Source organism: Agelaius tricolor, unplaced genomic scaffold (genome assembly GCF_023055355.1).
Source record: "Agelaius tricolor isolate 1412-34295 unplaced genomic scaffold, bAgeTri1.0.p SCAF_23, whole genome shotgun sequence".
Lineage (NCBI taxonomy): Eukaryota > Metazoa > Chordata > Aves > Passeriformes > Icteridae > Agelaius > Agelaius tricolor.
The window spans coordinates 11,748,402-11,771,100 of record NW_027269283.1 but is presented as its reverse complement, the minus strand read 5'-3'; the positions used below and the strand labels follow the sequence as shown (position 1 = coordinate 11,771,100).

At 48.5% G+C, this 22,699-nt stretch overlaps 2 protein-coding genes across 2 annotated transcripts; one reads left to right on the top strand and one right to left on the bottom strand.

The window, feature by feature from the left end:
* Positions 1-247: 247 nt before the first annotated feature.
* CYP24A1 (cytochrome P450 family 24 subfamily A member 1) lies at positions 248-12,276 on the bottom strand. The gene is made up of 12 exons (XM_071446724.1): positions 12,050-12,276; positions 11,687-11,877; positions 11,348-11,441; positions 10,593-10,689; positions 9,554-9,645; positions 8,383-8,494; positions 6,957-7,102; positions 5,100-5,266; positions 4,843-4,921; positions 3,651-3,845; positions 2,618-2,729; positions 248-1,355 (listed from the first exon to the last, which is right to left on the bottom strand). The coding sequence occupies exons 1-12, from the start codon at positions 12,242-12,244 to the stop codon at positions 1,342-1,344; spliced, it is 1,494 nt and encodes a 497-aa protein (XP_071302825.1). The 5' UTR covers positions 12,245-12,276; the 3' UTR covers positions 248-1,341.
* Positions 12,277-19,247: 6,971 nt separating this feature from the next.
* On the top strand, positions 19,248-21,791 carry PFDN4 (prefoldin subunit 4). Its single transcript, XM_071446725.1, has 4 exons — positions 19,248-19,410; positions 20,427-20,534; positions 20,976-21,119; positions 21,372-21,791. The coding sequence occupies exons 1-4, from the start codon at positions 19,387-19,389 to the stop codon at positions 21,501-21,503; spliced, it is 408 nt and encodes a 135-aa protein (XP_071302826.1). The 5' UTR covers positions 19,248-19,386; the 3' UTR covers positions 21,504-21,791.
* The last annotated feature ends 908 nt before the right edge of the window (positions 21,792-22,699 follow it).

The window sequence follows — 22,699 nt, the reverse complement described above, 5'->3', positions numbered from 1 at the left end:
TCACCCTGCCAGGAATGCTGCTGAGGGATGGCATTTTAAAAAATATACATCATTTCTACTGATTCTGCAAAAATTCCAGCTATTTTCACCTTTCCCCAGAACTTTCCATGGATTTTATCTTGTCCCAGTCCCTTCCCTGGGACCTCCATGCCAGGGCAGAAGCGTGTTCAGATTGTGCCAAGGGGGCAGAAGCCTCTTTTGCAAAGCTGCAAAGATTTTAAAATAAATAATGAAACAGTAATTCTAGAGAAAAAATAGAGCTCTTTATTTTCTTACAAAACTGCCTGGAAATATTCAGATAATGCACAAATTGTTTTATACATTGTTATGGGGGTACATTTACATGTCTGAGCATAACAGAGGAGAACGAATGAAAAACGAGGACAGACCAACGAGTACTAAGAACTTGCAGCATTTCAACATGTAAAAAAATAAACTCAGGGTTGTATATAGAGATAAAGCTGGGGTTGAAACTGCAAAAGTGTAAAACCAGTGACCATAACAGCCAGAATCCAGTACTGCATGGAGGGCAGTGACAATTTTAACCTTTGGGTATTGCAGTCTCCATGAGGAATAGACCCCCTGGAAATGGTTAGGGTCCTCATTTCCTGTGGAATTGTCCTTGGAAGCATAATTTTCTGTTCTTCATCTCATGCAACTGTCCTGTCAGGACCATCATCACTCTGCAGAGGCAGAACCCATAGGGTTCCAGTGGTTCCATTTCTTTTCGTGCAATGAAAGACCACAAAGCTTTTACAGTAAAAGTGGGATAAAATGGGTAGTGCAGGAGCTGGAGGGATGGAAATCCATGGGGAGGAGCAGAGGGTGTGTCAGGGACCAGCCTGCAGCTGCTCAAAGCAAAGCAATAAATCCTGCCAGGCGTATTTGTCCCTGTTTCCCTCCTGCCCAGGATGCCAAGGAAATGTATTTCTTCCATTATCCCAATTTCCCAGCCCTGTTTTAGCCTTTTCCAGACTCCCAGCTCCCTTCTCTGGCAATTTGAGAAGGACTGGGGCAGTTCCCTCTCCCACCCCGAGCTCCCAGGGCCAGTCCAGCCCTGGCTGGTCCCAAACTGGAGGCAGCTCTCCCCAAACTGGGCTGTTCAGCACCCCCAGGGCTCCTGGTCCTGCACTAAATCCCTGGATTTCCACAGCTCCATGACAGCACTTGGCATTTTCCTCTCCTTTTAGGCACATTTTCCCCAATAAAACAGTCTGGAGCTTTTCCTGGTGCTGCTCCTGGCTCAAGGGATGTGGTGCAGCTCCTCCCTGGAGCCTCCAGAGCTTTGGCTCCCACAGCTGATGTCTCTCTCTCAAGAGCAGGCAGCAGCAGGGCTGTCCTTTATTTCTTGCAACCTGCGTTGAGCAAAAACAAAAAAAGAATCTTTATAGAGATTATGTCAAAGCAAACAGCACTGAACAAACTCCAGTTAAAGGAGTGAATATTCAGATTATACTGGGGGATATTTTTTTCCTGGGATGTTGGCTGGCAAAAAAATATCTTTACCAGCATTGAAATGTCCTGAATTTCTGTTGGAGGATTTCATTCTGGATCAGAGACTTGTTTTCTCAATTTAGGTTGTAAGTTATTTTGTTAGCTTGTTTGTATAAACTTGTGAGAAAGAAAATCCTACATTCAAAATATCTAAGTTGCAATACATCATAACTATTTACAAATAGATTTCTCTTTGTCCTGCCTCAAATAAAGTTTTTTGTTATCTAAACTCTGCAGTGAGCAGTTCCTTCACTAAGGCATCTTCTATTTAATCTGCAAATTAATGCTCAAGATCAAGTGGTCTTCTATAGGAAATATCTTTGGGACTGCATGTGGAGTTCTAACAAACCCTGGCTGTTATTTTCTGCAGCAGTGGGGATGTGTTGATTTCCCCCTTTTTGAGCTGCATCCTGCACAGAAAACGTGGCTATAAAATTGACTCCAGAGCCACGAGCTGTGTGAAACACGGGACATTTCCTGATAAAACACCAAACTGGGACAGCATTAATTAGCTAAAATTAATTACAGGATGGCTCTGGCCCTGTGAGAATGAAGAGCAGACAGGTATCAGCTGTTTACCCTCCCATTGGCACAGAAATGCCAGCCCAGGTGCCAGCAGAGCCTGCAGTGTGCAGGAGCACAGGAGCACAGGTGAGTGTTTTATGCCCAAGCAGAGCACAGGTGTGTGTTTGTGTGCCCAAGCAGAGCACAGGTGTGTGTTTATCCCCAAGCAGAGCACAGGTGTGTGTTTTGTGCCCAAGCAGAGCACAGGTGAGTGTGTTTGTGTGCACAAGCAGAGCACAGGTGTGTATTTTTGTGCACAAGCAGCACCCAGGTGAGTGTTTTATGCCCAAGCAGCACCCAGGTGTGTGTTTGTGTGCCCAAGCAGAGCACAGGTGAGTGTGTTTATGCCTAGGAAGAGCCCAGGTGTGTGTTTGTGCCCAAGCAGAGCCCAGGTGTGTGTTTTATGCCCAAGCAGCACCCAGGTGAGTGTTTTATCTCCAAGCAGCACCCAGGTGTGTGTTTGTGCCCAAGCAGAGCCCAGGTGTGTGTTTTATCCCCAAGCAGCACCCAGGTGTGTGTTTTATCCCCAAGCAGCACCCAGGTGTGTGTTTATCCAGACCTGCTCGTGGCTGGAGGGCGATGGGCAGGGCCCTGCCAGGGACGAGGATCCCCGAGTGCAGCGTCTCCAGCGGCGCCAGGTCCGTGGGCAGCACGCGGTACCTGCGGATCAGCTGCAGGGACACAGTGCCAGCTGTCAGTGCAGCAGCCCCAGCCAGGGACCATAACCTGCTCTGGCTGCATCATTCAGGGGGCTGAGCAATTGCCTCATTCAGCTATGCTATATTAAACTCTACTACTATACCAAAACTGTGCTATAGCACACCAAAGACAAACCCATGACCCTTTCAGACAGTCACAGCACAGCTTTGACCCAATCAACCCAACCATCACCAGGGTCCAGTGAAGAAATCACTCTCATAAACTGTTGAGAGTTTTTTGCAGATTGAGGGGTTCTTGCAGGACAATGGCCATGTTCAGCCAATGCACAATCCAGCCTGCTTGTACCAATGGGCAATGGACACGCTCCCAAACAATGAATAATGGACAAGTTCAGAAATGGGGTCGGTATATTCTTTAAAAAGATACAAGAAGAAGAGGCATCAGGACTCAGCAGGTTTGTCAGTGAGCTTGGGAAAGTAAGAAAAAAGAGAAGTCACGGGTGGGCCAGACGAGCACAGCAAGACACGTGAAAAATCAGGTGATCCCATCAGCATTCTAATTTAGACACATGAACAGCTGGGATTAACCAATCGTGTATTAGCTAGAGACACGTGGACAGAAGAGATTTATTATAAATATAGTATTTTTAGGGATCATAAATTTGGCTTCACTGGATCATATTGGTTATGGTGTGACGCCCCTGAACCTCCGCACCCCGCAATAAACAATCCCCATAACACATTCCACGTGTGCCAAACAACAGCAGCACAAACAGAGATAAGAATTGTTTTCTCTTCTCTGAGCTTTCTCACTGCCTTCCTCGGGAAAACTCCTCGGGAGGCTGTGCCTGCTGTGCCCACAACCAGCGTGCTGGCTGTGCCTGTGCTCAGCTGGAGGGCAAACCCCCCCAGTTCCCTTTTTGGGGTGCTTACCCAGCAGAGGGCCAGGTGCAGCTGCAGCTCGGCCAGGCGGCGCCCCACGCACATCCTCCTGCCCATGCCGAAGGGCACGTGGGAGAAGGGGTGGATGGAGCCCCTGTGCAGCCAGCGCTCGGGCCTGAACTCTGCCCAGCCCCTGAAATAGTCCTCACTGCAGCCCAGGGCGTGGCTGTTGATCATCAGCACCGTCTGCAGCAAGGCAGGACACAGAACAGGTCACAAAGCCACCCCCAGCTCCCCAGGATGGAGAATCGTGGCACGTGCCATGGATACGTATCATAGTATTGGCTTTTGGCAGATATTAAAGTGGATTCTATAAAGTGACTTTGTTATAAAGATACAGTTTTTATTTCTGTTTCTAATTAAGCTTAGACATAGCAGTGAAATAGCTATGCTTGGTTAAAATACCTACTTAAATAAAATAACATCCAATGAACATATGAAGAAGACCCTGCTACAGAACAACTATCAACTCTCACAGCTGAAAACAGCATAGACCAAAGCCCAGAAACTAAAAGTAATAAAAGTAATGAAAATAGGCTAAAACCCACAAGCAAAGAATCTGCATGCTCTAAAAGAGTAAAACCAAACAAGAGCCATACCAAAGAGTTCTTAAAATATGTAAAACTAGTTTAAAGAAAAAGTTTATTGTGCATGATTGCTTATGAATATGCAACAAACTAATGTAATAGAAATAGTAGATAAAAAGTGTTTCTAAAACAAATGTACTCTTAGCTAAGTACCAAGATACACCCAACCATAATAACCTTTACTTTATAGTCCTTGTCTCCTATTGTCCTTTAATAAACTTTTAAAATTTTCACAAGGAAGTGAATGTGTTTTTCACAGCACAGCAGCTTCCTCAGGAGAGGTCATGGAATTCCCAAAAAATCAATTGGAATGTAGAAAAGGTTGTGGTTTCCTCAGAGAATCATGAGAAAATTTAAAAATAAAAAGTTGGAATAGCTCATCAAAATTATTTCAGGCAAATATTTCTGTCTAAGTCCAGCTGCAGTGCAGGCAGGTGTGGGTTTGTGTTTATGGGAATCCTTGGGGTGAATCCCTCATTCCTTGTCCTGGTACTTTGGCAAAGCCAGTTTGAAACTGAAATATGAGCAACTTCTGTGGTTTAAAGGGCAATTAATAAATTAAAAACCATCCCAATAAATAGAATTAATTGCCTTACCCCTTTGGGCAGCATGTAATTTCCCAGAACCATTTCTGTGTCGATGGTGCGGGTGGTGAAAGGCACTGATGGGGTTAATCTGCGGGGAAAGAGAAGAATTGGTTAAATTTCTATCAAATTCCCGTCTTTCATCTCTCATATTCTCCCTCAAACAGCAAGATGAACAAAAATTCCACGTGCTGGAAAATTCCTTCTCCCTTGTACAAAGAAGCTGGTGAAACACTTGGGGATTGTTTTGAAGGATTTGGGGATTTTACCTCATGGATTCTTTCAGACAGGCTTTTAGGTAGGGCATGTTCCTCAGGCTCTCAGCACTCGGGCTCTGCTGAGGAGCCAAAACCCTCTGGATTTCCTGGAATAGCTTCTGCTGGACGTGTGGATTGCGGGAGAGGTTGTACAGAGCCCACAGCAAACTGTTGGCTGTCTGGAACAAAGCAGAAAGGAAGGTGAAGCTCTCCTTTTGTAGGCACAGAAGGAAGAACTTGCCCAAAATTCAAAGCAACATTTCTGGCTGGGCACAGCTTTATGGAATTTTGACAGCCTGAGGGATTACAAGCAGTCCCAGTTGTCCTGCAGAATTAAAAATCTGGGAATTTCAGGTCAAAATCCAGGGATTTCCGGTCAAAATCCATCTGCACTTGGGCCCTGAGGCCACTTCAGGATTAACTCACTTCCAGGTGTGCTGGTGCTCAGGTTGTGGAAGGAAGGGGAGAACTGGGGGTAATTTGAACCCTTGGAAAATCAGCTTTACCATCTCCACCCCAGTGATCTGCAGCTAAGGAAGGAATTGGGGGTAATTTGAACCCTTGGAAAATCAATTTTACCATCTCCACCCCAACAATCTGCAGCTAAGGAAGGAATTGGGGTAATTTGAACCCTTTGAAGATCAGCGTCACCATCTCCACCTGAGTGATCTGCAGTTAAGGAGGGAATTCAAAGCCTTGGAAAATCCCAGCAATCTGCAGCTAAGGAGGGAACTCGGGGGAATTTGAGCCCTAATGTGAGGGAACTGGGGGAACTTGGACCCTAAGGAGGGAGCTGGGAGGATTTAAACCCTGGGCACATCCCTGGTACCATCTCCACGCTGGTGATCTGCAGCTAAAGAGGGAATTGGGGGGGTTAAGCCCTAAGGAGGAAATTGGGAGAATTTAAATCCTAAGAAGGGAACTGGAGGGGAATTTGAACCCCAAGGAGAGAACTGGGTTAGGGTTAGGTATTTGAACCCCAAGGAGGGAATTGGAGGGAATTTGAGCTCTGGGCACATCCCAGGTACCGTCTTGACGCCGGCGATCTGCAGCTAAGGAGGGAATTGGGGGAATTTGAACCCCAAGGAGGGAACTGGGGGTAATTAAACCCTGGTCACATCCCAGCTACTGTCTCCATGCTGGGGATCTGCAGCTAAGGAGGGAATTGGGGCAATTTGAACCCCAGGGAGATTTAAACCCTGGTCACGTCGTGGTTACCGTCTCGACGCTGGCGATTTGCAGCTAAGGAGGGAATCGGGGGAATTTGAACCCCAGGGAGGGAATTTGAGCCCTAAGGAGGGAATTGGGTGGATTTGAACGCTGGGCATATCATGGGTACCGTCTCCATGCTGGGGATCTGCAGCTAAGGAGGGAATTAGGGGAATTTGAACCCTAAGGAGGGATCTGAGCCCTGTTCCCATCATGGGTACCGTCTCGACGCCGGCGATCTGCAGCTAAGGAGGGAACTGGGGGGATGTAAGCCCTAGGGAGGGAATTGAGGGGATGTAAGCCCTAAGGAGGGAACTGGGGGGATGTAAACCCTAAGGAGGGAACTGGGGGGATGTAAACCCTAGGGAGGGAATTGAGGGGATGTAAACCCTAAGGAGGGAATTGAGGGGATGTAAGCCCTAGGGAGGGAGCTGGGGGGATGTAAGCCCTAGGGAGGGAGCTGGGGGGATGTAAGCCCTAGGGAGGGAATTGAGGGGATGTAAGCCCTAGGGAGGGAACTGGGGGGATGTAAGCCCTAGGGAGGGAATTGAGGGGATGTAAGCCCTAAGGAGGGAGCTGGGGGGATGTAAGCCCTAAGGAGGGAGCTGGGGGGATGTAAACCCTAGGCAGGGATCTGAGCCCTGTTCCCATGGCGGGTACCGTCTCGACGCCGGCGATCTGCAGCTCGGCGATGGCAGCGTACAGCTCCTTCCTGGACAGCTGTCCCCCCGAGTAGATGTCACACAGGAAATCCCCCTGCGGGTCGGCAGAGTGCCTCTGCAGCCGGCTGTCGATGGAGTGCTTGGCTGAGGAGGGCAGAACGAGGGGAAATCACTCACAGCCCCACAGAAACACCTGCAAAGCCGCAGAGGTGCCAAGCTGTGCTCTGTTTGCGGGCAGTGGGTGAATAGTGAGGGTATTTGGAGGGAAGCAAGAATGGCGGTGTCGCTTTGCAAACAAACTCAGTCCCAAAAGTCACTTTTCAACAGAGGAGGAGCTCTTAGGAATTCTGCCCTCTTAAATGAGGGCAGGAAATATTCAGCAAACAGAAACACGAGTGTGTAACATTTGTTACCTGGGGTTTTCAAAGGGGATCAAGGTGTTAAAAAATCAAAGGGTTTTAGCACCCAGCACCCCCGAGGGGAAATGTAAACCTTGGATTTACCAGGGGAAGGCACAAAGAGATGCCAAATTTTGACATGCTGGGTTGTTGGTTTTTTTTAAATAAAAAGAAACAGGTTTTGCTCATGAGTATCCCAGCTGTTAAAAACAGTTCCTGTGAAGAGTTATTCACTTGAAGTGAAGGTGTCAAACTGGTTTTTCTGAGCAAAACTGGTTTAAAGTGCCTTTCCTAAAGCCCATAAACTAAGAAGCAATAAAATGAGTGTGTGGCTGGCAGGATAAAAAGCCTTGGGACTCAAATACCCAAGGGAAATATCTCAGTGTTACAACCTTCCAAAAGCTTTCTCAGCCTCTAGTTATGCCTCTCACTGTTTAAATCAATGAAATTTTAAAAGATTTGAAATACAAACTCAACTTCACATCTGGATTTTGAGTAATTTTTAAACTTGGAAAGCCCACTCATTTTAAGTAGTCAAAAAGCCAAACTGCACCTTATTATTTAAATTACTTCTAGGTTTAAGATTTACAGCTATGCTACAGGTTGTTCAGAAAAGCTATAATTTCTTTTTTTTTTTTTTTTTAGCAAACTGGTTTTTGCTGCATGCATAATTCTTGTTTCTCAAGAAAATGAGTCTTTCAGGGAAGTCCCTTTTCATTTATACCCTTGCCTTTATAGAGATTACACCTTTTGAATTTCCTTTTAGGACAGATTAAGGTGGTGCAAGGACACTGCTGGCTCCCAGAATCCTGGGATTTCCCTGGGAATGGGGTATTGCCCCACAGCCTGGGTGTTAGTCACTAAAAACTGCTCCCACATGGGAATAAATCCCTGTTTAGGTGCAGCAAATGTGCTTTAATCCGTGCTGAAGGCGGGGATTAACAGCAGCAAGCATGAAAAAATCAATTCCAGCAAGGAGAGGACAGAGATAGAGGGAAAGGAGATAAATTGGGGTTAAATAATGACCTGTTTTGAATATATCATCCCATGCTTTGGTGTGAGCTTGCCAGACTTTGGTGTTGAGCCCCTTGTGCAGCTCCACAGGGGTCACCATCATCATCCCAAACGTGGCCATCATCTGTGGGGGGAAATCTCTCTTTAATCTCTTTTCATCCCTCTCCCTGCAGCCCCTGAACAACACCAGGCTGGGAAGCACAGGGAGATTTTCAGGAAGGCAAAATTCTGCTGGATTTTCCATCCTGGACAGAGAGGATGGGTCTCAGTCTACTGAGGGCATATCCAGGTAAAAATCAGGGGCAGCCAGGAGCCTCCTCAGTAAGGAACACAACCTATTGGTTTTGGGCACCTGTTGGGAGTGGCTCAAGGCATTTCTGGCAGTGCCTCCCTCCCCCTTGACAGCAGAGGAGCCAAAATCCCAGCAGGGCTGGCTGCCTGTGTGTGCTGGCTGAGGGGAGGCAGGTGGGACCCCAGAGCCCAAGGCACAGCAGCTCCGACCCCAAGCCCCAGAGCAGGGCCCAGTCCCACCCTGCAGGGTCACCAGCCAAGCTGACAATTCTCCTTCAGGCCTGCCCTGGTGGCCACTCAGCATCTGCCCTGTCACACTGATGCTGCACACAGGTAAAAGTGTTATAAAAAAAAAAAAAATCTTATAAAACGTGGATTAGCTTCGCTCCCTCAGCTAACAGCAGCTTACAAGTTCCCACGTGAGAACAGCTTGAGAAAGGAGAGTTGATGAACACAACAATTAACTATTCCTGGGGGAGAAAAACAAGTGCACTGTGATAACCAGGGATCTGTCTCATGAGAATCAGTGAAAAAAATATATGAACAATTCAAGAATCGAGAGATTTGATGGACAAGTAAAACACCTTTTACTAACCAGTAGGGTAATTGGCAAGAAAGCCACTAACCAATTAAAGTTGCACATGAGGTCTGTGAAATCTGTATAAAAATGGAATAAAAAGGGGCTTTTCCTGCATGGAGAAACTGAGTCCTGTCTGCTTTGTTACAACAGACTGAGGCATTGCATAAAGGAGGCAGAAGTTCAGGATTAGCTGGGCACCTGTTGGGAACAGAAGCCTGAGCTGCTTTTTCCAGCTGTCTCCTTTAAATTGCTGCCTCTCATTAACAGCAGGGGTCAAAACCCAGCACAGCCCCAGGAGAGACCCTTCCATACCGTTTTTACAGCCTTGATGAAGTTCAGACTTTCTTCCTCTACGTCCTGCTGCAGGAGGCCAAACCTCTTTCCATACAGCACCAGACAGATACCTGTTGTTAGGCAATATTGTAATTAAATTAATAAACAAAGGGCCGTGTGGGATGCATCATTTATCATCAAGGAATGGCCTGGGTGAGCCTTCTGAAGGTGTTCCTGGTACAGACCTGGCAGAGCAGCACTTGTAAAACACCTCCTGCTTGTCTGCCCTGGCCCCAGTGAGGGTTTCCAGCTGGGGGCCCTGGCATTTCTGCACATGGGGAGTGCCACTGATCCCCTCACCAGCAGCAGAACTGACATTTTGGCTCAGATTTGGTGGCTTTACTGAGGAAAAGTGAGTGGCAGGAGAGCAGGGCTTGAGGAGGCATCTCCCACAGCATTCCCCCCTCCTTCCCACAGCAAGCACCAGCAGCATCCCCCTCTGCACCTTTTCCATCTGTCTTTTATTCCCCGTTTCTTTTCAAACTGTCACTTCCTATTTCTCCCTTTCCAAAAGCAGCCATCACCACTGACAGTGAAAACAAAAATCCACGCTGAGGAGCCCAGCCCAGAGGGGGACTCTACCTTGGTAACTCATCCCAGCCCTTCTCAATCCCAGTGTAAACATTGGAAATGGGATTTTCCAGCCTTTGCCTGCAGCCAGCACTCTGTTATTGGAATATTTCATTGATCCTGCTGATAGTTAACAAATATCAGGTGGGCAAAAAAGGCTGTGTGTTATCTGATCCCACTCTAGATAAATGAACCACAACCCCCCCCAATTTTTGATTTATAAATCATTGGAATGTTTGAATTTTTGTAAACCATGTCGGTAGCTAGGCAGAAAATTACATTTGTGCTGATGAATTTTGCACTGACAGTCCCTGGCTGTTCTGCAACTCTCTTTGCATGATATTATAGCTGAGAGCTTGGAAATAATCAGCCAACACATTCATCCCTGATCATATTTTAACAGCAGTGCCCTGACAGGTGCACCACACTCAGGCAAAACCCAACTCACTTTCAAAAGACCATTTGTTGAATTCTGAATAGATGTCTTCCATCTGGCCATTGTGATCACAAATCTCATCTATTCTGTACATAAAGTCCTCCAGGACCTAAATGGTGGAGAGAAGAGAGAGAAAAGAAGGGAATAAAATGACATCAAGGAATAAAAATCCGGTGTAACTCAGCATTTCAGCAGCCTTTTGAGCAGATAACAATCTTGCATGAGAGGAATCCTTTTGTTCCCTGTTCTTTGAACAAGATTCAGCTTCCCCTGTGTGAACAAGTGTTTGGCTTTGACAAGCTCTGGTGCTTCCATGAACTGCGCTGCCCCGGCAGGGATGCAATCCTCACCCCGGGACAGCTGGGCTTTCACAACTCCGGATTAAGGTGTTTGTCACAGATGCTCCTCAACCTCCCCAGGAGCACGGAGGTTAAGGACAGAGGTGTTCCCTGAGGGGAGGAGCAGAAGAATGAAGGGGTAAAGGCAAAAATTACTGCATGCAGGAAAAGCAGGGGAAAGCTGTTTGCAGGAGCCTGGATCCTTATGGAATAATCCTGTTTTTCTGCGGGGACACTCTCAGCTCCAGGTTTCTGTGTGCTCTAGACCCTGGCACTGAGTTTGTACTCATTATTCCCTGAATGTTCTGGGTCTGAACTCGTGGTTTATCACCGTGGAGTAAATAAAACTGCCCAGATAAACCGGACCTGCTTCAGCTCCCCAGGCTTGCAGGGGAGCAGAGAGAGCAAGGGTTTCTCAGGGCACGGTACCTCATTGATGGCCGTGTCCAGTTTCACCACCTCCCGGGGCTTCATCAGTTTCTTCTGAAAGGCACTTCTGACCCTCTGCCAGTCCTTTCCCTCCCTGCATCGGAACAACCACGGCGGGGTTGGACAGCGAAAAGCTCCGAGAAGAACGAAAACAGAAAACCCCCAAACCCACACTGCTGATGCTCCACCGCACCGACGGCACCACCGGGGATGCTCGGGGTCGGGAACGAGCCCCGGCCACGCTCGGGGCGCACTCCGGGACCCGCTCCGAGCATCCCCCGGGCACCGGCAGCCCCGCAGCCCTCCGGGCACGGCCGGGATGCTGCGGGCAGCACTCACAGGATGAGCAGCCCGTAGGCTTCGTCGCGATAGTCGCGATAGGCTTTCCAGGGCTTGATCTCGAGGCGCTGGGGGCAGGCGCTCTCGCGGCGGTACAGAGCCTCCAGCAGGCAGGGCGCCGCGATGTGCACCGAGTCGAAGGCGCCCAGCTTCATGCGGAAAATCTTCCCGAAGCGCCGGTGGTACTGAGCCTGGGGAGAGCCAGAAACCCGCCCTGAGTGCGGGGCGCTGCCTGCGCGGCATCCCCAAACCATCCCCATCCCATCCCCAAACCATCCCCATCCCATCCCCAAACCATCCCATCCCCATCCCATCCCCATCCCCATCCTCATCCTCATCTTCCTGCCGTCCCCGCCGCCTCACCAGGGTCTCGTGCTGCCTCTTGAGCCCCCCCTTCCAGAGCACGTCGGGCAGGCTGCCCATCAGCGGCCAGCTGGGCGGCCCGGGCAGCGTCTCCGCCGGCCGCAGCGCGCTCAGCGAGGACGCGGCGCGGCCGCAGGTGCGGGCACGGAGCCGCCGGCGGGCCAGGAGGAGGAGGAGGATGCTGCAGCCGCCCATGGCCCCGGTGCCGGCCCCCGGGCGCGCATAGGTGCATTTATAGCAGCCCGAGGTGCTGGACTTTCATCCGCGCCAATGGGAGCCATGGGTGGGGTGAGGTGGGGCGGCTGCCCCGGCCCTGCCCGCAGAGCCCGCGGGGCAGGCGGGTCATGAAAGGGTTCAGGGAGGCAGGGAAGGCACCGCGCCAGCGCCTCCGCCCGCTGGGAGCCGGGGATGCGCGGGTCAGACCCGCCGGGATCCGGGGATGAGGGGATGGGACCGGCCGGGAGCCTGGGATGAGTGAATGGGATCGGCTGGGATCCAGGGATGAGGGGATGGGACCGGCTGGGATCCGGGGATGAGGGGATGGGACCCGCCGGGATCCGGGGATGAGGGGATGGGACCGGCCGGGATCCGGGGATGAGGGGATGGGATCGGCTGGGATCCGGAGATGAGTGGATCGGACCGGCTGGGATCCGGGGATGAGGGGATGGGACCCGCCGGGATCCAGGGATGCTCAGATGGGACCCGCCGGGATCCGGGGATGCTCAGATCGGACCCGCCGGGATCCGGGGATGCTCAGATCGGACCCGCCGGGATCCGGGGATGCGCGGGTCGGTCCCCGGCAGGAGGGGACACAGCGCAGGCAGCGCCTCCGCTCCTTGCCTGGCGTTCGTGCGAGCGGTCTCGTAGCGCTCTCTCTTTTTTTTTTCTTTTGTTTTCCTTTTTCTTTCTTTCTTTTTTTTTTAATTTGTATTTTTGTCCGAGCACCCGCGTGAGCACAAAGGGCTGTGGTGTTCATCCTGCAGAGCGCAGAGTAGCTCAGTTTTCCCGCAGCATTTGCACTTTAAAGAGGCGGAATAAGAAAGTGCAGGGAGCTGAGGAGCGAGAAGTTGTGGGGTGTGAACTGCCCTTACCCTCTCTGGCTGAGTAACCAGAAAAGGTCATGTGGGCATCGTCGGGGAAGGCAAAATTCCCTTCTCTGTGAGTGTTGTTAGCCATTGAATCCTGACAAAAATCAGTGCATCCCAGTCTTTTAATCAGAAACTGCACAGAAAAGCTCGAAAAGTTTGAGGCTGAAGCAGCAGGAACAGGTAAAGGAGGAAAAAGGGAAAGAGAAGAGAAGAGAAGAGAAGAGAAGAGAAGAGAAGAGAAGAGAAGAGAAGAGAAGAGAAGAGAAGAGAAGAGAAGAGAAGAGAAGAGAAGAGAAGAGAAGAGAAGAGTTGGAGCTAGACAGAGCTACCTGTAATCCAGAGGATTTCCAGGAAAGACAGCTTGGCTACAATGGGGATTTGATTTTCTTGCACCCCATGCTACCTTTCCCTTCTTTCCCAATGCCTTTTGTGAGTCAGCTCTAATCCCCTTCATGTGAGGGTTTGGCAGAAGCAGAGTGTGCAGACACCCTGGGTGTGTTGGACAGAGCATGATCAGAAGATGGATTTGACACATAAATAAACATGTCTCAAAGTCAAATTAATAACAATGCAAAGACCAAGGCTGCAGTGATCAGCAGAGAGAAAACGTACTAAAGAAAAGGAAATACACTGCAGAACTTTTCTGGGAGCTCTGTACATCCTTCCCAAGTGATTTTCTGCAATGGGATCATCCTCTGTGGGACACAAGGTCAGAGCACTTCCCAGGCAGGCTTTAAAGTTAAAGTTGGTTCAAAGGTTTGTAATTTTTTTGGGGGGGACACACCACAATGCACAATCCCATTCTGTGATGTGTTTGCTTTGCAGCAGTGCTCCTGAAACACATCTCCCTGTCCTTGTAGGCAGCTCAGGCTCCATTCAGTGATGAGCTCTGAGAAACCAGGCAAGAGGAGACAATTTGTGCACTCTGCCTATTTAAGGAATGAGAATGAACTCATTTGAAGGGTCACAGCTTCGTGCCTGTGAAACGATGTCTTTGAAGAGTCTGGAACAGGCAAGTCAAGACTAAACTGGGCACAGGTCAATTTTTCCGTGTTCTTCACAGCTACGGGGAGGAAACCACCCTGTTAATGTGAAATCCTCTCTCTCTGAAGCTGTTTTTGAATGACAGAATGGAAAGGGTTGTGTTTCACTCCTGTGGCTGAGATGTAAGTCCCTGGCAGGGAAGTTGGTGTGCTGGGAGCTGGGACAGAAAATCATTCCTCAGTTCCTGCTCAAGTGCAAGTCCAAGGGTGTTTGCAGCCCCCCCTTCTTACCTCATTTTTAAGAGATCTCAAACCCAAGCTTTAATTTTCAGTTGTGACCTTTAGGACATATCAAGGGTTATATTGATGCCTCAAGTTTTAGCAGCAATTTTCAGATTCTGTGCTGCTTTGGTGAGCAGTTCTGAGCTTCACATCAGGGCATGGTGAGCCCTCTGCACAGAGCAGGGACACAAAACAATTCCTGCTCCAGCTGGGCACCAAGGACAAATGACCCAAATCTCAGCCCCAGAGCACAAACCCCGTGGGCTGGAGAGAGAAAAACAAGCAGGGTGGGACTGCAGGGGCTAAAGCTGGAATGGGACAATGAACTGCAAGATGCAAATGGAGCAGAACTGATCCCAGGGACAGAGCCCGTGCCCGGCCGTGCATTTTGGGGCCATTTTGGTTCATCTTGGGTGCAGCCCTGGCTGGGCTCTGGTGCTGCCCAAGGTGGATCCATGGAGGAGATGCTTTGAATGAATCCCTGCTTTATTCTGTAGCTCCATCCAGTCTCTGCTCCAGCTCAGCCTGCACAGGGCATCAGTTCCAAGAGAAAAGCTGGACCAGTTCAGTGCTCTTGAGCTGGATTTTGGGTTTATAGCTCCACTGAGGCACCTGACCTGTGAAGGTGTCACCCCCATCCCACAGGTGTCCACCCACAAGACTTCCCAATATTTTCCAGCAAATGACAGCTGGGAGTGGGAAATGAAAATCCCTCTTCACTTCTCTGCTATGGCAAGGAGGATTTTTGGGTCCAAGTCCAGGAAATAGCAGGAGATCAAAGCTAAAGAGCTGATTTTTCTGTGCTTCTCTTTTGCTCCTGATTTGATTTCTGCTCTCTTGGATGTCAGGAGAGAATATTCCTTGAAAAACCACGTGCCAGTGGGATGCTTCTGAGGGAGATCTGCTGAGCAGGTACACATGGCTGGCTCAGAATTTTTCACCACTAAATATTTAATTAGTCCAAGTTTTAGAGGTGTTTTCTGAGCTGCTTCAATTTCTGGTCATTTTTTTGGGAAATAATTGTAACATATTTGAATAAAGGTTGGAAATCCCATCAAACTCAGAGCTCCTGCCCTGGATTTAAGGGGCTGAGATGTGCTTGGGAAGCTCATTAAAAACAACTCCTGAACTCCCAGATCAAAACCTTGGAGCTCATGGAAAGTGACCTGAGTGATTTTCACGTAGCTCACTTCAAACACATCAAATATCACCAAAATAACTCCTCAGTGGGAAACAGCTTTATGCTGGGAGTGGATTTTCCCTCTTAATGCCTGTAACTGCAGGAGGTTTCCTCTGTGACATATTACACAATTCCTGCCTCCTGGCCTCTGCTCTTTCTCCTGGTTGGGAAAAGCTTTTTGCCAATTTGGCCTTAAAATTTTTTGTGAAATCTCTGAGTTTTCTAAATTAATACAAAGTGCTGAAGTGCCACAGGAGGAGATTAACAGGGAGAGTGTCACAGGAGGGTATTTCACAATGTGGGGAAGGCAAATGGATTGCAACTTGCAAGCTCTGGTTGTTATTGCGGGGTTTGTTTGTGTTTGTTTATACACTTTTAATTCCCTGTTAATTCTTTTAATTCTCTTTCCAGCTGAGGATCTTTGAGTTTTGTAAATATTGATGGGAAAGTACAGTAATTCCCATTCTCCAGAAGAGAAACAGAAATGGCTTTGAAAGCTGAGATCTCCAAGTTATCCATGTTCGCTGTGAAACGAAAGCAAAAGGAACCTTTATTCTATTTTCACTCAAATACTGGTTTTTAGCACCAAACTCCTCTTCTTATCTCAGCTTGTGGATGATTGCTCCTCTCCAAGATGACAGTAGCAGTGGATGGAAACTCAGATTCCTGCAGCTGGCCATGCCCTGTTGGAGATGTCCACCTCAGCCATCAACATTGCCACACTCCACCACTGAGGGAGCCTCTAAATCAGCGCTTCGAGAAAATGAAGAGGTTTCTTGACTTAAATCAAGCAAAGATTGCTTAAAAAAAATAAAAACTGGACCATCTTTTTGGTGAAGAAACATTTATCAGCTGCTTTAGATGAGCAAGCAATGCTTCATGCACTGCATCCTCTGGAGAGGAGCTTAGGGGGAAAGTCAGGGAGAAAATGGTGAGAGCAGAGCAAGAAATCGAGGTCCAGGACAAGATGCTCTGACAGCCAGCTTGGAGTTACTCAGGACTTGGCAGGTTTTGAATTTTTTTTCTGGAAATTCGAGTCACTCTCTGGGATGTTACAGTGTCTTGTCTATTTTAGCAATATTGCCCTGCCTGAGCAGGGACGGGAGGTGAGGGATTTGTGCAAGAGTTACTGTCCCAGGCTGAATATTTCTCTTTGAACAGGAGGCTGGAAGCTTTTGTATTTATTTATTTTTAAAAGCAGCAGCATTTAGGGATCCCTGGAAGTGTCCCAGGCCAGGTTGGAAGGGTTAGTGGAAGTTGTCCCTGAACCTAATGAAATTTAATATCTGATGTTGGAGAGGTGTGGATGTAGAGGAGGCTGGAATTGTGAATGGTGAATTGGTGAGGTTGCTTTGGACTAACACGAGGTATTTTGAAAGAATGAGGGTAGAGAGGTGAGAAAGTCTGCCTTCCTTCCCTCAGATTACAAAATAATGAAAAAATCCTCACTGGGGGATTTGCCATATAAATAAATAGGAGCTGTCTCATTAAGGTCGTTTCTGGAAAAGATGAACACCCTTAGAAAATTATTTTTTTTCTTCAACCTCCATTCCCCCTGCAATGCTGGTACAAGAAGGGCAGACACAAGGACTGCACTCCACAATAAATCCCAAATATTGGGAATGTCATAGCACTGCCACCTCCTTTACCATACTGGCAGAAATGAACCAGGACAAATTTGTGTGGCTTTTGCTCAGTGTGATCCCCTTCATCCAGGCTAAACCTGGAAAAACACCGCTTCATCCACATTTCCAGGGACCTGGAATTCACAAACCATGTTGGTGTGTGGGGGTTCCACAATCACCAGGGCCTGAGGAAGGGCTGTGGAGCTTCAGGGAAAAGGGAGAAGAGTTTGGGAAGCCCAAAGGTCTGTGGGGCTCCAGGGAAAGGGGAGAAGAGTTTGGGAAGCCCAAAGGTCTCCCTGAAGCAGAAGAGCATGGCAATGCTCTTCTTCCCCACTGAGCTGGGCTGCAGAAGGCTCCAGCAAGGAAGGAGAAAATGGCAAAGAGCCCCAGAGGAGCCGTGAGATGAGGGCAGGGCGTGGAAGGGATCCCAGCAAGGGGAAGCCAAACAGCAGCCCTGGGAGCAGAGCAAGAAGGAGCAAGTCCTTTATGCAAGTGGGAGAGGAGCGAGGGCGCTGGGTTCAGCGGGTTCCTCTCACTCCACGCCGGCTGCCTGCACTCCTGAGCTGTTTTCACTTTTATTTACATAAGGGAGCTCTGCAGTGAGTTACTCTTGGCAAGGCTCACCCCACAGAGCTTGCCCGAGCATGTGGGGGAAAAAAGGATTGCTTTTCAAAGCCTTGGAGTCATCGAATTCTTGTGAAATCCACTCCTTTTCTCTTGAGGGAAATTGCCCTGGCTCTGGCTACTGTGCAGTTAATGCAGCCAGGGAAATAACCACGGCTCAGGCTGTGCCCTTTCCTAGCAGGGTCCTTTGGGAAGAGCAGGAGGATGGCCAGGGGGATGAGAGTTTCTTTTCTGAGGAAAAGAGATGTTTAGAGCTGGGATTATGTTTTTATGGCATTTAATAATAATGTGGTTCTCTGGGGAGAAATTTGGTGATGTACTTCTTCCCTCAGTGGGAAACAAGGCACTGTGCTGATGATAATGCACCAAAATAAAATATAACATCAGCCTGAGGGCTACCCGAAATATCTTTTATTATTCTGTCTTTCCTACTGGTTCAGAACAGGAATTTTGAAATGAGCAGCTATTTGGAACTGGAAAAAAAAAACCCAAAACCCAAAAATCATTTTATTTCAGGCAATATTATAGAAATAAGTATCCCATCCCATCTCTTTATCCCATTCCATCCCATTATACCATCCCATCCCAATCCATTATCGCATTATCCCATCCCATCCTGTTATCCCATCCCAATATCCCATCCCATTATCCCATCCCATGGATCCCTATATTCCATCCCATCCCAATATTCCATTCCATGGACCCCATCCAATCCCAATATCCCAATATCCCATCCCGTCCCAATATCCCAATTCCATCCCAATATCCCAATGTCCCAATAACCCATCCCATCCCAATATCTCAGTATCCCAATATCCCACCCTGTCCCAATATCCCATCCCATCCCAATATCCCAATATCCCAATGTCCCATTATCCCAATATCCCATCCCATCCCAGTATCCCAATCCCGTCCCAATATCCCAGTATCTCAGAATCCCAGCATTTTATCCCAATATCCCAATATCTAGCCCAATATCCCATTATCCCAATATCCCATGGATCCCATCCCGTTATCCCATCCCAATATCTCATTATCCCGCCCCATGGATCCCATCCCATTATCCCCATATCCCGATATCCCATTATCCCCATAAATATCCCGATATCCCATTATCCCCATATCCCGATATCCCATTATTATCCCGATAAATATCCCGATATCCATTATCCTCATGTCCCGATATCCCATTGTCCCGATAAATATCCCGATATTCCATTATTATCCCGATAAATATCCCGATATCCCATTATCCCGCCCCATGGATCGGATCCCGTCTCATGGCGCCCCCTGGCGGACCAGCGCCCCGAAGCCGCCTCCCGCCCCTCCCACCGGGCCGTACCAAGCGCCGCGGGGGCGCCTTCATATTCATTCCGTGCCCCGAGGCCGCTCGGGGCATCCCGCCCTGCTACAAATAGAAATAATCCCCGATTTTCACAGAGTCTCGGCCGCTTCCTGGAGTTTTCCCTCCTCTTTCTTCTTTTTCCCGTGCCCGTGCCCCTCCTCTGCGCGCAGGGCGGATGGTTCGGCCCCCCATGGATGCTTCAGCGCCAACATGGCCGCCACCATGAAGAAGGCGGTGAGCGGGGAGCGGGCCCGGGGCGATTCGGTCCTTTGGAACAGCGTTTGGTCCCTTCCCGCCGGGGTTCCATCCCTCCCGAGGAGCTTTCAGCTCCTCCGCGGCTCCCCGGGCCGCTGTGTCCCGGAGCCCCCCGCAGCCCCACACGCGGCCGGGTCAAGCCCTGCCCGGAACGGGGCGGCCGCCGCTCGGGAGCTGAGGGCGCTGGGATCGGGCCGTGGGGTCGGGCCCTGGGATCGGGCTGTGAGATCGGGCTGTGGGGTCGGGCTCTGGGATCGGGCCCTGGGATCGGGCTGTGAGATCGGGCTGTGGGGTCGGGCCCTGGCACAGCGCTTGTCCCCCGGGGTCGGTGGCCTTGCGGAGCCTCTGCTGGTGCGGCTCATTGAAAGCAAGGGTAAGGTCAGGGTGGATGTGAGGAGAAATTTATTCTCTGGGAGGGTGGATAGTTATGGAGTCGTCGTCATCGTGACTTGGGTTGGAAAGGAGCTTAAAATCCCTCTTGTTCCATCATCCCACCCCTGCCATGGCAGGGACACCTTCCTCTGTCCCAGGCTGCTCCAAGCCCTGTCCAGGCCTTGGGCACTGCCAGGGATCCAGGGGCAGCCGCAGCTGCTCTGGGCACCTCTCACCACCCTGCCAGGGCACAATTCCTGCCCAATATTCCATCCAACCCTCCTCTCTGTCACTTTGAAGCCATTCTGCTTTGCATGTCACTAACTGCTCCTGTTCATGGTGTCTCTGCAGAGAAAACTCAGAGCAGAGTGTCCAGTTCAGCCATCAGTGTCCAGGAAACATTTCCTTTAGGATGCCGTGGCTGGCCAGTGTTTTAATTGGATGTACCCAGCTAAATGTGGGTATTTCTGGCGTCCTTGAAGAGGCACTTTGAGCAGCCAGGTGCATAAGCAGAATGTGGTGGCTGTCAGGTTGTTTTCCTTCTCTTTGTAGGAGTATCCTTGCAGGGAGACTCAAGTTAATGTAAGAACTGAAATCATCATTTTGACCTCTCCTCCTTGCAGGCTGCAGAAGATGTCAACGTCACCTTTGAAGATCAACAGAAAATTAACAAGTTTGCAAGAAACACCAGCAGGATCACAGAGCTGAAAGAAGAAATAGAAGTGAAAAAGGTATATTTGCTTCAGATCTCATGAACTTTTCATTGGGTTTTCAGCTGGAACATAGAAAATTAGCAGCAGTGAGTTACTGTAAGTTTTAAGTAATGCTTGGGATCTGATATGAGGTTTCTGATACTTTGGAAATAGATAATGGTAAAATATCAGATTAATTAATAAATGTCATTAATATCAGATATTAGTGACATTTAAATCTGGTGTATTGCCCTTGCCTGGATAGATAATTTTTCTGTTAATGACAGATAATGAGTGCTGACTAATGAGGGCTGGATTGAGTTGCTGAATTCCAGCTCTGAAAGTGATCTCTTGGATGTCCTGGGGGTGGGTGGGATTTGTTCCCCAAACCCAGCCTCTGTGGGTTCCTTACCCAGCTGTGGCAGTGTGTCCATTGAAAGGCTTTTCACAGGGAGCCTCTCTCTGTGTCCTGGCAAACAGAAGCAGCTGCAGAACCTGGAGGATGCCTGTGATGACATCATGCTGCTGGATGATGCTGACTCCCACCTGATTCCCTACCAGATTGGGGATGTCTTCATCAGTCACTCCCTGGAGGAGACTCAGGAGATGCTGGAGGAGGCCAAGGTTTGTCTGAGCTGCTGGGCTGTGCTGTGTGCTGGGCCCTGGGGTGGGATCTGTGCATCCTCTGGAGCTGTCACAGGCTGAAACTGCTGTTGGATTTAGATTTCAGTCACCCCAAAGGCACTCCAGCAATAAACCCTGCAGCCAGACCTGGGATGAGCTGGAAAAGAGGCACCTCTTGCTTGGTTCTGTGTGCTGACAAACCTGGCTTAGTTGGTTGTGCACAACTGATTTTTGTTTATTTTTCTTTTTCAGAGGAGTTTGCAGGAGGAAATCGAAGCGCTGGAATCCCGAGTGGAGTCCATCCAGAGCGTGTTGTCTGACCTCAAAGTGCAGCTCTATGCAAAGTTTGGAAATAACATAAACCTGGAGGCTGAGGACAGTTAAAGCTTTTCTAAACACAGCACCCAACCTTCCCTTAGGTTATTAAATGTTTTGATAACATTGCTGCAATTATATTTGAGAACAGAAAATCCATCCCTTTCTTTTCGTTGGTTTGTTGTTTTTTTTTTTTACTTCTGTAAAGTTCTGTATATTTAATAAGAACTTTCTTATTTTGGTTATTGCAGTTATTTATTTATTCAGGAAAACACTGACTTCACCTTGCTGGTAAAGCATCAAGATTGGAATATCTGCATTGGTTATTAAGGCAATAAAGCCAGGCATGTATTGGGAGTTTCCTGGGTGTTGTTTTCCACTCATGAAAAGGTTCAGAACAAATGGAAGGAGGCAATGTGGGAGTGGCTGTTGGATACAAGCTGTGTGACACAGGGGACATGATGACTGAGTGATGCTGTTCAGGTGTTTTTAACAGCCCTCCTGGAGCTCCTAAATTCGTCCTCTGTGTTTCACCCTCAGCTCAGGTGTCAGGAATTTGCCAGAGGACAAACAAGGACTCTTTAAAGCTCACTTTGGTAGTGAGGAAAAGCTTTTGGAGCCCCCATATTCACTCATTTACTGCTTTGTATTTGGGAATCCCAAAAACTGCTGCAAGTCACAATTCTGAGTCTTAATTTCTCATTTTCCTGAGCAGTTCCTAAATCCATATTTGTGTGGCAAATTGATGTCATAGTTGTTCATAGGTTTTGTTGCAGTGCCAGCATCAATCCCTAATCTGTGCCCCCATCACTAGGAGGAGCTGAATGTAATTTTTAAATGTCTTAATTGGCTTAATTTGTCTTTATAGCCAAAGAAAGCACAAAAGAGGGGTGGGTGGTGGTGTTCACAGGGGTCCCAGGATGAGGGAAGAGATGAGAATCTTGACTCCATGTTTCAGAAGGCTGATTTATTATTTTATGATATATATTATATTAAAAGAAAATTATACACTAAAACTACACTAAAGAAAGAGGATTTCATCAGCAAGCTAGCAAAGAAAGGAAAGGAATGATAATAAAATCTTGTGATTGACCAGAGAGTCTGAGACAGTTGGACTGTGATTGGCCATCAATTAGAAACAACCACATGAGACCAATCCCAGATGCACCTGTTGCATTCCATAGCAGCAGATAACCATTGCTTATATTTCATTTCTTAGGCCTCTCAGGCTTCTCAGGAGAAAAATCCTGGCAAAAAGATTTTTC